This window comes from Balaenoptera ricei, chromosome 5 (assembly GCF_028023285.1).
Source record: "Balaenoptera ricei isolate mBalRic1 chromosome 5, mBalRic1.hap2, whole genome shotgun sequence".
Taxonomy (NCBI): Eukaryota; Metazoa; Chordata; class Mammalia; order Artiodactyla; family Balaenopteridae; genus Balaenoptera; species Balaenoptera ricei.
The window spans coordinates 44,360,834-44,373,820 of NC_082643.1; the positions used below are offsets into that span (position 1 = coordinate 44,360,834).

The 12,987-nt window shown below is 35.8% G+C and overlaps 1 protein-coding gene across 12 annotated transcripts in view; it reads left to right on the forward strand.

The window, feature by feature from the left end:
* The window catches only part of SEC31A (SEC31 homolog A, COPII coat complex component), a 63,779-nt gene that overhangs the window by 1,293 nt on the left and 49,499 nt on the right, over positions 1-12,987 (forward strand). For 11 of the 12 annotated variants that reach the window (XM_059922744.1, XM_059922749.1, XM_059922750.1 and 8 more), the window contains exons 2-4: positions 9,755-9,837; positions 10,488-10,611; positions 12,235-12,433. In XM_059922744.1, the coding sequence (XP_059778727.1) occupies positions 9,759-9,837; positions 10,488-10,611; positions 12,235-12,433 (402 nt within the window). In that variant the 5' untranslated portion in view covers positions 9,755-9,758. The remainder of the gene's footprint in view (positions 1-9,754; positions 9,838-10,487; positions 10,612-12,234; positions 12,434-12,987) is intronic. The other variant, XM_059922746.1, reaches the window with a different exon arrangement.

A 12,987-nucleotide genomic window follows, 5' to 3' on the forward strand; every position in this document is an offset into this window, starting at 1 on the left:
AATTCTCAACCTTTTGGGATTCCACTCTCTTTTAAGGATCTGATGAAACCATTGGATCATCTTCCTAGAAAAACGCACATATACACACGGATAGGATTTTCTGTATAATTTCATGAGGTTTACAAATCCCAAATTAAAGATTCTTGTAAGTTGATATTATTAAATTGACTTTTCAATTGTTTTTAGAAGTGTTGTCAATCTTAAATAAGTTAATTTCAGCTCAGAAAGTTTTGTTTATTAGACTGCAGATAAGCGTGACACCATTTAGTTCAGTTTTGTTTATTAAGACTGCAGATAAGTGTGACACCATTTAGTTCACCAATGCACAGTTGCTTCTTTGATTTGGTTTTTGTTGAGTGAGATGAGCCTAGAACATCAATAACATTAAACAAATTCTCTAGAACAAATGTGCCCATCCATAATGAGGTATTTTGCCCACACAAGATGGATTTTTACTAAAGACAGTGGCAGCTAGGGATTGTGTTCCTGGTTTGGGAATCAGAGTTTCCAGTTCTGTTACCTCTTTCACTTTTTACTTTCTGGTTTAGGTCAGCTCTATATGTAGCATTGTAAGGTTGGTGTTTTTTTAGAGAATAGTGCTGTTGGGTTTTAGTGTTGCTTCACAAAATTAGCGTTTAGAAAATGCAGAAAGAAAAAAAGTTTTCACTTAACTGCACACAATTGCTGTGGAGAGAAACTTGGATGAATAAATAAAAGTTTTCCAGATTGTATATTTTCTTCAGTAGATGTATTCTTTTGAAGATTCACTGGGGTAAACATTTTAAATTGTGACATTTGTGTTAGCTGCCATTTACAAACATTGATTTACCAGGTGCCAGGGACTGTTCTCTGTGAATTCTCACAACAAACCTATGGCGTACTTTTATTACAGTTATTTTACCAAATGGTTAGCCAAAACACACATAGATAAAGTTACATGCCTAAAGTAAGAGCTAGGACATGGTGAAGCTGGGATTTAAACCAAGGATGTCGGCTCCAGTCTCCATACTTTTAACTGCTGTGCTATAGATACTGTCTTATAGGGGGTGTATGTAAACAAACCATTGTCCTCACAATTTTCTTTTAATATTTTCACAACTATGTTCTGTGTAAAATAGTCTTGAATGAAACAAATCTACGTAGTGTGAATTCTAATCACATACAATATTGGAAAAAATAACACAGTTTTTAAAAGCAAGTCTCACTTGGGAAATACACGTTTTAATCTAAGACTTCTTTCTTCATATTTTCAAGAAAACTAGTTACAACTAAATGGTCATTTTTAAGAGAAGGAAATACACATGTATCTAGATGAAGCTGTATTTCCATGGTATTCTTAATAGTTTTGAGAATGATTGTAATATGTAGTTTATGGTATTCTTGTCTAATTAGATTCAGACGGCTTAATGTAGTTCTAGGCCATTTGTAGTAGAGCGATTTGATGTTTTTGTTAAACAACGGTATTTAAGCCTTATGTTCAGTACAGGTTCATAAGTGGAACTGCTTCTGGTGGAACATTGAGTACTAAGGCCAAGAAATAGACTTTATAAATGCTTTGAATTCCCACTTAACCATTTTTCGTTCTTGTGAATTTGTCTCTCTCTCTTTCAGTAAATGTTACACATTAACTAAGTGTTCATGAATTCAGTAGCCCTTGTTGTACCTTTACTCCTAAAGATACTGTAATTATATCCAGTTGGGTTTTAAATATATATATATATGTAGCTATTTTGTTTTCACTTTTAGAAATTATTCTAAAGGCATTTTAGTACTTTTCCCTATTTTTTAAATAAGTTTTAAACAGTGAAGAATTTAAAAATTAAATATTTTACTTGAAATTGGTCTTTCTAGCTCATCAGTCTTTTTGTATTCCCATAAATACAGACACTCAAAATCAATCAAGCAAAACTGTCTGTGTATCTCACTCTGTGCTAAGCAATTTTGAGTCCAAAAAGGGTAAAAGCTGTAACACTTGATTGAAAAAAAGACAGTATTTGTCGATTTGGTGAGACAAGATGACATATAAAACAGTTTGTAAAACAGGCAATGGGAAAATATGTAAACAATATGTACTAATAGAATAGTATAAAGTTTTGTTGTTGTTTTTTTAAATTTATTTTATTATTTATTTATTTTTGGCAGTGTTGGGTTTTCGTTGCTGCATGTGGGCTTTCTCTAGTTGCGGTGAGCGGGGGCCACTCCTCGTGATGCGCAGGCCTCTCATTGCGGTGGCCTCTCTCATTGCGGACCACGGGCTCCAGGTGCGCGGGCTTCAGTAGTTGTAGTGCATGGGCTCAGTAGTTGTGGCTCGCGGGCTCCAGAGCGCAGGCTCAGTAGTTGTGGCGCACGGGCCCAGCTGCTCCGTGGCATGTGGGATCTTCCCGGACCAGGGCTCAAACCCGTGTCCCCTGCATTGGCAGGCAGATTCTCAACCACTGCACCACCAGGGAAGTCCCTGGTATAAAGTTTTATTAAGATAAGATACTTTATTGTAAGATGCTTGAAGTATGGTACAGACTAATGTAAAGAGTTAAGAGACTATTTAGATCAGTGTGGGTTGGACCAGTAGGGCAGATTTCATGAAGGTCCTGGGATTTGAACTTATTATTAAAGACAATTGGCTGAGAGGAAAAAGAGGGCATTTCATATAAAGAAAATAGGCCTCTTTTTCACTTCTTAGAAAATTGGGATTTTTTTTCCTTTTTTTCTTCACAATAATCTTAGGAAACTAGATGTGCAGTTTTCTTGATTAATCTCATGATAGTAATAATCTTTAAAGTAGTTAGCATATTAAAACATTTTAATTTATGTGCTCTGGCATTGTGTTTGGACTTCTGTAAAATACATTATCTCATTTCAACCTCACAATATCCCCTGAGGTAATCACTCTTAACCCCATCTTACAAATGTAGGTAGGAACTGGGGCTCAGAGAGGTCAAATGTTGTGTCGAAGGTGTCAAAAGTAGCAGAGCCAGTATTCAAGTTGAGGATTAACTCCAGAGGCCCTGCCTCTAAGCTATGTGATTCAGCCTCCTAATCCACTTTTGCCTAAACTAGGCAGTTTCTAAAATATATTTCTTCTTCCCTTAATTTCATCATGCATTGTAGTTTCTTTGCCATTCATTATTTCTCCTAAATGTTAATATTTCTTCTATGATTAAAATTGAATACTTGAGCTTGGTGTAATAACAAGTAAGAGCCTGGACTCTGGAGCTAAACTTCTGAGTTCAAATCTTGGCTCTGCCCCTTGCTAGTGTGTTCAAATTATTTAATCTTTCTGTGTCTTCATTTTATTATCTGTAAAATGTTCATCAAGTATAAACAATTTGGACATGTAAGACTCAGGGCATGTTTTTAGTCTAAGCCCCTCTTAAGGAAACTATTAGAGGGTGACTTCATCCTCCAGAGATGAGTAAGAAAACTGGCAAGAATACTGTTGGAGAACATTGAGTATATTTAACTACAATAGACCTGAGGCTAAAACAAAAGTGGGAATAAGGAAGAAAGAATAAAATGTACATGTTAAATATCTGATGATGTAGGAATTGGTCATAAAAGTAAAAAATTAAGAGAACTGGAAAGTAAGAAGAAAATTGGAGGTAGAATAAGTTTGTGGATTGCCTAATCTCTAATGGCTAGGAGTCAAAGAACATCATTTAAAGCTGACAAATCAGTTAGTAGAAGTATAAGCATATTTAACAGTACAAAGGTAAACACTGAGAAAGATAATACTGTGATTATAACTGTGTAATGCAAGAGAGGCAGTAAGATTATATAAGCTAATTTTGTTAGTGCTCATAGTAGTTAACTGTGTAAAGAAATAGAGGATTAATAGTACTAAATGAAATTATTTAAAATTATAGTTACAAAGATGGAACCAGAAACATATACTACAACAAAAATACAAATCACTCTAATTATCAAAAAAATTAAAAATACACACAAAAAAACAGATAACAGTGAAAGACATTTTTTAACATTATAAAACCAAACATAGCAGACTATGATAGAAATGAGAGTAACCATTTCTGTCATATCAGTAAATTTTAAATACATTTATTAGCTAATCTATTAAAAAATTTTCAAATTGGGTCACTAAGCAAAACCTGATTTTTTTCACTGTATTCAAGATAGCCAGGGAAAACAAAATGGTTCAGAAGTTGAAAAGGCCAAAGAGCAGACATAAAGGCAAATAAAAAGGAAGCTAGGCTATTGATCTCAATATGAGACAAAGTGAAATTTAGGCCCAAAGGCATTATTTAAGATGAAAAATATCCTGTAAAGCTAAAGTATGTATTTGACAGGGAACATTTAGCATTGTGAATATCTGTCTGCCTATGTATTCCATATGTAAATATGTAACTATGTACTGAATAACAAAGTAACTTTCATAAAGCAAGTTTTAGGAGATACCAGGAGAAATAGGCACAAATGCACTAGTAGCAGGATACTTTTAATTTGCCGTTCTTGCTCCAGGACAGATCAAGTGGGGAAAAAAAAAAAATAAGGATATATAAGACTTGAACAATTAAGTCAGTTGGGTAGACTTGATTAACATATATTGAACTCTGAAAACAGAGCACCCCTTCTTTTTAGGTCTCCTGGAACATTCACAAGAACTTGCATAGGCCCCAAAGAAAACTTAAGTAAATTTCATAAAGAAGAAATAGTACAGAAAAATCACAATGTAGTAAAAAATAAAGGCCCCTCCACTTGGATATTAAATTCAAACACTGTTGGATCAATGGAGAATACAAATGGAAATTGTAAAATGGGTGATCATAGTGATGAAAACACTAGTAATGTATAGGATCCAGTTAAAGCAGTGCGCAGAGAAAATTGAAAGCCTAAAGAAATAATAAAAATGGGTAAGTGAAGCATTTAACTAAAAAGTTAGAAAAAGAACAAAGTAAACCAAAAGAAGGTACAAGGAAGGAATTAATAAAAATAAATGCAGAAAGTAATTAATTCAAAAACAAGAAAGGTGGAATAAGTAAATCCAAAATTTGGCTGTTTGTAAATACTCAGTAAAACAGGCAAGTCAGTAGCTAAGTTAATTTCTAAAAGGAGGGTAGGGGAAAACAAAACACGAATATTCTTAATAAGTAAGGACTAATCACCATACACAGCACAAATTAGAAGAATTATGGGGGACTTCTCTGGTGGTCCAGCGGTTAAGACTCTGAGCTCCCAATGCAGGGGGCCTGGGTTTCATCCCTGGTCAGGGAACTAGATCCCACATGCCGCAACTAAAAAAAGATTCTGCATGCCGCAACTACAGATCCCCCATGCTGCAAGAAAGATCCCACATGCCGCAGCTAAGACCCAGCACTACCAAATAAATAAATATTAAAAAATAATAACATTGAATAGAAGAATCATGAGTCTATGTTTGAGTCTAAACAAATAAATTAGAAAATTGTAAAAAAAAATAAAGGAATATCATAGGAAAATGTAATTTACAAAAAATGACCTTGAATAAAGAGAATTTAGGACTTCCCTGGTGGCGTAGTGGTTAAGAATCTGCCTGCCAATGCAGGGGACACAGGTTTGAGCCCTGGTCCGGGAAGATCCCACATGCCATGGAGCAGCTAAGCCTGTGTGCCACAACTACTGAGCCTGCGTGCCACAGCTACTGAAACCCACGCGCCTAGAGCTCGTTCTCTGCAACAAGAGAAGCCACCGCAGTGAGAAGCTTGCGCACTGCAACGAAGAGAACTCCCCGCTCGCCACAACTAGAGAAAGCCTGCGCGCAGCAACGAAGACCCAATGCAGCCAAATTAATTAATTAATCAATCAATTAATTAATTAATTAAAAATTCAAATAGATCAATATCCATAGAAGAAATAGAGAAAATTACCAAAGGAGTACTTTCCCCCAAAAAGCACCAGACCCAGATGTTTCACGGGAGAATTCTGTTAAACCTTTAAAGACTCAGTAATTCCAAAGCTGTTATTGAAAGTGTTCCAGAACATAGAAAAAGAAGAAAAACTCCCACATTTGTTATGAAGCAAGTATAACATTGATACCAAAACCTGACAAAGACTGTACAAAAGAAGAAAACTATCAATTGAATCTCACTTAAGACTCTAGGAGTGAAACTCTTAAACAAACAAAATCTAGCAGCACAGTGGTAGAACAACACATCATGGTCAAGAGAAGTTTATTCAGCATATGAAAAGATGATTCAATATTAGGAAATCTGTTAATTTGTTTTATTGGTAGACCTAGGGAGAAAAATCATATGGACATCTCCAATTACCTAATGAAAAAGCATTTGACAAAATTCAACACCCAATCTTTATGAATAGCATTCAGTAAAACAGTAATCATTGGCCATTTCCATATTATATTTGTATATATATGTATATTGTATAGATATAAATGTGTGTATATATGTATATATACACACAAAAATATATGTATGTATATCTCAGATTCCAAAACCATGCTCAATGGTGATACAATAGGCTTTCCCACTGAAGAACAAAACAAGACAAGAAATATCGCTGTTATCACTACTGTTGAATATGGTACTATTAGTACTAGCTAGCTCACACAAGAGAAAGATATCAGAGGAATGACAATTTGAAATGAGGAAGTAACTGTCACTGTTGGCACATGGTATGAGTGTATATGTGGAAAACCCAACAGAATCTACTGAAGCACTACTCCAAGAAGAGAATTCAATAAGATAGCAGAATTAAAAATGAATGTAAAGAAATCATTAGCCTTCATATAACAATAAGAACATAGACATTATAGTGGAAGGAAAAAAAAAGCCACATTTACAAACAAACCAAAAGAAAATACTTAGGAGTAAGCAAACCGAATATATCAAAAAAATTTCAGACGATACTGAAAGATAAAAAAGAAGGCTTAAATCAAAAGACACCAAGTTCTTGATAGGAAGATTCAACATTGTGTCAGTTCTCCATAAATTAATTTACTAATTTGGGTACAGGTTCAATAAAAAACACTAACTTTCTTTTTTTTTTCTGGAATTACACAAAAACTATTCTGAAGTTTAGTTAAAAAAAAAAAAGTAATAGCAAGGAAAATGGGGTGGGGATGTGTGCTGGGGAAGCAGTGGATAGGGGTTATTGAAATCATGCTCATATAAAGCCTCAGTATTTAAAACAGCGGCATGCCTAGCGTTTAAATAAACAAATGGACATAAGGAATGGTAATCCCAAAATAAACCTAAATAAATACTGGAATGTAAATCCTAACCTACACCCTAATATGTATAGGAGTATATACCTAAATATTAAATCTAGAAATAAACATAAATATGGAAGTTAGTACATGATAAATGTAATACCTAAAATTAGTAAGAAAAAACAACTTTCAGTAAATGGTTTTGGAGTAATAAGAAAAAGATAAACCTTGTATATACATTGTATATCATGATACATTTCAAGTGAGTCAAAATTTAAATGTAAAGAATAAGCCATAAATGAATTTGCTAGAAGAAAACTATTGATGAATGTCTTCATAACTTTAGCATGCAGGAAGCCTTTTCTAACTAATCAAAATTCAAAAACCAGTTTTTTTAAAGTGATAAATTTGACTGTAAAAAAATAAAAATCATGGTACATTCATACAATGGAATATTTTTTCAGTGCTAAAAAGAAATGAGCTATCAAGTCACAAAAAGACGTTGAGGAACCTTAAATGCCTATTGCTAAGTGACAGAAACCAATCTGAAAAGGCTACATGTTGTATGATTATAATTAAATGATGTTCCGGAAAAGGCAAAACTATGGCGACAGTAAGAAAGATCAGTGGTTACCAGGGAGGGAGGGAAGAGGAGGGACAGAGGAAGAGAGGGATGAATAGGTGGAGCCCAGAGAGTTTTTAGGGCAAGGAAGCTTCTGAATGATACTAAAACGGTGGATACTAAAACGGTGGATTATACATTTGTCAAAACCCGTAGAATGTACAGCACAAAGAGTGAATCCTAGTGGAAGTGATGGACATTGGTTGATAATGATGTGTCAGTGTTGATTCATTGATTGTAACAAGTATACCACTGCGCTGTACAAGATGTTGATGAGTGGGGAGGCTGCATTTGGGAGGCAAGAGGACAAGGGAGGGAGGTATGTGGGAACTCTCTATACTTCTCACTCAAATTTTCTGTGAACCTGAAACTGCTCTAATAAATAAAATCTATTTTTAAAAAAATGGAAATTTTGGGCTTCCCTGGTGGCGCAGTGGGTGAGAATCTGCCTGCCAATGCAGGGCACGGGTTCGAGCCCTGGGCTGGGAAGATCCCACATGCCACGGAGCAACTAAGCCCATGCACCACAACTACTGAGCCTGCGCTCTAGAGCCTACGAGCCACAGCGACTGAGCCCACGTGCCACAACTACTGAAGCCCGCGTGCCTAGAGCCCGTGCTCCGCAACAAGAGAAACCACCGCAATGAGAAGCCCACGCACCGCAACGAAGAGCAGCCCCCACTCGCCGCAGCTAGAGAAAGCCCGCGCGCAGCGACGAAGATCCAACACAGCCAAAAATAAATAAATAAATTAAAAAAAATTTTTTTTTAAATGGAAATTTTGTGAAAGGTAAAAAAAATAAGCAAAATCGAAAGGTAAAGTCTGACAGCCTAATAGAAAAATGGGCAAATGATATAGACAAGAATAGACAGAAAAGGTGACAGAGAAGGAAATATGGATGACCCATGACCATATAAAAAAAGATGTTCAACGTTATTTATAGTATGAGAAATGCAAATTATAACTATCCAGAGCTAACATTTTTCATCTATCATGCTGGTTACCCTGGAAGGTCTGTAGGGCAGCAGCTACTTATGGATTACTCTTGGGAGTATGAAAAGGTACAGTTGCCATGGAGGCCAACTTGGCAATATCCATCAAAATTAAAATTACTTTTATCCTTTAATGCATCAATTTTACCTCTGGAAATCTACAGCTTTCCTTGCCCATGAGTGAAATAACATGTATATATGGCCATTTATTTCAGCATTGTTTGTAAAAATAGCAAAAGATTAGAAACAGCTCAGGTGTTCATCAGTAGCAGACTAAGTAATTAAATTATGGTACATCTTACAGTGGAATACTATGCCATGTGAATGCATTTATGTAAAATAACAAATTTTTTTTTTTAATGCTATAGCACAGTACCTCCTGAATTTTTCTCCCAGAGTAACTTTAACAGAGAATATATAAAATAATGGCATGTGGGATTGTAGCTTGGAGTGACCATTCAAAAAAATTTTCTGCTTTATCTTTATCAAATCTGTGGGTTTGCTTTATTCTCCTCTGTGTTAGTCTGTTTTAATTTAAATTAATTTTTCATACTGCTCTTATCGTTGAGTAATCCTGCTCCAGGAAGATGCACTTTGTTTATTATGTGCCTTCTCTTACCCCTGATTTACTGCCACCCATATTGTCTTGTCTGAGAAACATATTGTGTACCAAGATTAATTAACCAAATACTGTCCCTGTTCCTGCAAGTTTCTTTCCAGACTGATTTTTCAACTGAAGAACTATACTCTGTAAACAGTTAGAATAGCCCTATATTTGTCTCAAAATAATTTAACAAGTTTCTCTTCTTTCTACTATTGAACATTTCCCAACAAATGATACCTAGACCAATTTGACTTATTGGCATTCCAGCACTACTAATGATGTATTGGTTTGTCTATTATATTTCTATGTAAAAAAATGTTTCTTTGTTCCATATTACATGTTTATTATATTTCTGTGTGAAATATTCTCTTTAGCAGGATGAAGTTAAAGGAAATAGATCGTACAGCCATGCAGGCATGGAGCCCTGCCCAGAATCATCCCATTTACCTAGCTACAGGTAAGTTCAACAGAGAGAAGATAGTATGAGTCCCCTAATTTCTTCTCTTCCACATCTGACTTATTTACACTTGTCCTTTAAAATTCAGTTCAAGCTTCATCTCCTCTAGAAAGTCTCTCCTTCCCTGGCAAGATAATGTCCAACCTTCGTATCAGCTGAGTTCTATGCTTGTACATCATAGCGTTAATCATGGTCTGTTACATTTATAGTGTCTTCCCCACTTCATAGAATTGTGCTTTATGTTTATTCGTCCAGTATTAAGCACAATAGATAACATGTAAAAAAGTTAATAAATATCAGTTTGAATGAATGAAGAACAGTTTTGGTGCTAGCATTTTTATATAAAAAGAGTTGGAGTTATATCATTTGTGACTATAAGCATGGGACTGTTTTTACAGAGAGGTTTTAAAATATCTATAGGCTTAAAAAATTATCTTCACTACCCACTCGTACAAACATTTCTGAGCCTTGCATCGGAATCTTATTGCTATAGTAATTTAAGCATCTGCTCAGTGGTATATGTGCTGAGATTTCAGCCACTAGTGCAGCATTCATGAGTGAGATAATTGAAAAGTATGCATTATTTTGTATGGTTTTCTCTGAGTCTTTTATTTTTGCATGTGTAGTTACCATGAATGTATTTTCTGTAGGAACATCTGCTCAACAATTGGATGCAACATTTAGTACCAGTGCTTCTCTTGAGATATTTGAGTTAGACCTTTCTGATCCATCCTTGGATATGAAATCTTGTGCCACTTTCTCTTCCTCTCACAGGTATGAGATTCAACCTTAAATTCACATGATTATTCAGTTATATGTTGTGGTTGATGCCTAGTGTGTCTACAAATGTTCCATTATTAGAAACTATAAGGAATACTATCAATGACATGAAATATTTTGTGAAAAAATATATGAGTGCATTTCTACGGAAGTAAAAGGAGTGTCTATTTTATTGAATTTTTTACTACTGTGTAGGATAGGAAGGAGAAGCTCTAGTTTCTAGTATTTTTTTCTTATGATATAGTAGAGTTACTTTATTTTATCTTCTTTATCTCACCTGTTTACAAAAAGTAGGTACGACTAGAAAAAGGAGTAGTTGGATGAATATTAAGCTGTTAAGGGGCTTCCCTGGTGGCGCAGTGGTTGAGAATCTGCCTGCCAACGCAGGGAACACAGGGTTCGAGCCCTGGTCTGGGAAGATCCCACATGCTGCGGAGCAACTAGGCCCGTGAGCCACAATTACTGAGCCTGCGCGTCTGGAGCCTGTGCTCCGCAATAAGAGAGGCCACGATAGTGAGAGGTCCGCACACCGCGGTGAAGAGTGGCCCCCGCTTGCCGCAACTAGAGAAAGCCCTTGCACAGAAACGAAGACCCAACACAGCCATAAATAAATAAACCCAAAAAGTTAAAAAAAAAAAGAAGTTAGAAAAACTTTAAAAAAGAAAAAAAAAAAAAAGATGAGATGTTAATAGTGATTTTCCCTGAATGGAGGTTGTTTTTTTTCCCCTTGTACTTATCTGTATTTAAAAATACATTTCACAGAGAATTTTATTGACGTGATTTCTGATACAATAGGTGTTTAGATCACCTTTCCAAGTACTTAAGCTGTACTATAATGCAGAGAAGGACACTTTCCTTTGAGTAGTAAAATATGGTTTATTGCCTTAATAGCTTGGCAAATTTTGGTGAAGAGTTTTACCTTAGCTAACAATACAGTTCAAATGATGGAGTCTCATGGGACCTCCCATAGTCTTCCAAGCCCTCCCACTGTGATGGGAACCCCAGATAACTTTCGTCTAGCAGTTTTTCTCCTCACCACCATTTGTCTTGTATATCTCCACACTGCCACCATGCCAAACCATAATCTTTTATTCTCCACCAATGGGGTACTTGTCATAATAGACATAATTTTGATGTCACTTTTCTACTCTCAGAATACATTATTTTTCTTAGAAAATTTCAGATGACTCCCTTAACTCCTTTACTATTTAACAGGTAATTTGTTAGTGAGTACTTGTGTAGTCAAGTAAAATCAGGGAGGTGGTTGATTAGCTCTGTTTTATAAATGAACCAAAGTAACTGGCTTAGGGTCTCACAGATTCTAAATGGTAAAACCATTCTTAAGCTCATATCTTTTGACACACAAATCAAGTGTACTTTGTCATATTAGCTCTACAAAAGAGTTTTTATACTCTTTAAGATTATAAAATGAAACATGTATGTATGGGTATAAATAAAAACTAAAATGCCATTTCACCAAGTTATGCAGTTACCAGAAATAGAGGAGAAGCAGTGTTTTTGAAGTATTTATGAAAACAATTAAATGTATAATTTCAGATTCTTTTCTACATTTATTTGACTTCAAAAAAGAGTTATTTTGCTCATTTTCTCTTAAAGGTACCACAAGTTGATTTGGGGGCCTCATAAGATGGATTCCAAAGGAGATGTCTCTGGAGTTCTGATTGCAGGTGGTGAAAATGGAAATATTATTCTTTATGATCCTTCTAAAATTATAGCTGGTGATAAGGAAGTTGTGATTGCCCAGAATGACAAACATACTGGCCCAGTGAGAGCCTTGGATGTGAACATTTTCCAGGTTAGACTTTTGACATTTATTCTTAATTCTTGAGATAATGTGCTGCTTATTTTATGTAAGTATATGAATCTGCTGTGCCTCAGTCTTGGAATTGAAAGCTAAAACTGTGCCTGTGCAGATTGATGAGTGAGTGTGTTTGTTTGAAGAATGGAGGGCTCAAGGGCTTCCCTGGTAGTGCAGCGGTTGAACATCCGCCTGCCAATGCAGGGGACACGGGTTCGATCCCTGGTCCGGGAAGATCCCACGTGCCTCGGAGCAGCTAAGCCCGTGCGCCACGACTGCTGACCCTGCACTCTAGAGCCCGCGAGCCACAACTACTGAGCCCATGTGCCTAGATCCCGTGCTCTGCAACAAAGAGAAGCAACTGCAGTGAGAAGCCCATGCACCACAACAGAGAGTAGCCCCCACTCGCCGCAACTAGAGAAAGCCAGCGTGCAGCAACAAAGACCCAACATGGCCAAAAATAAATAAATAAATAAATTTTAAATAAATAAATAAAGATCTTGAATTATTAGGATACTTGAGTATAACCAGAAAATGAATATTATCTTAAG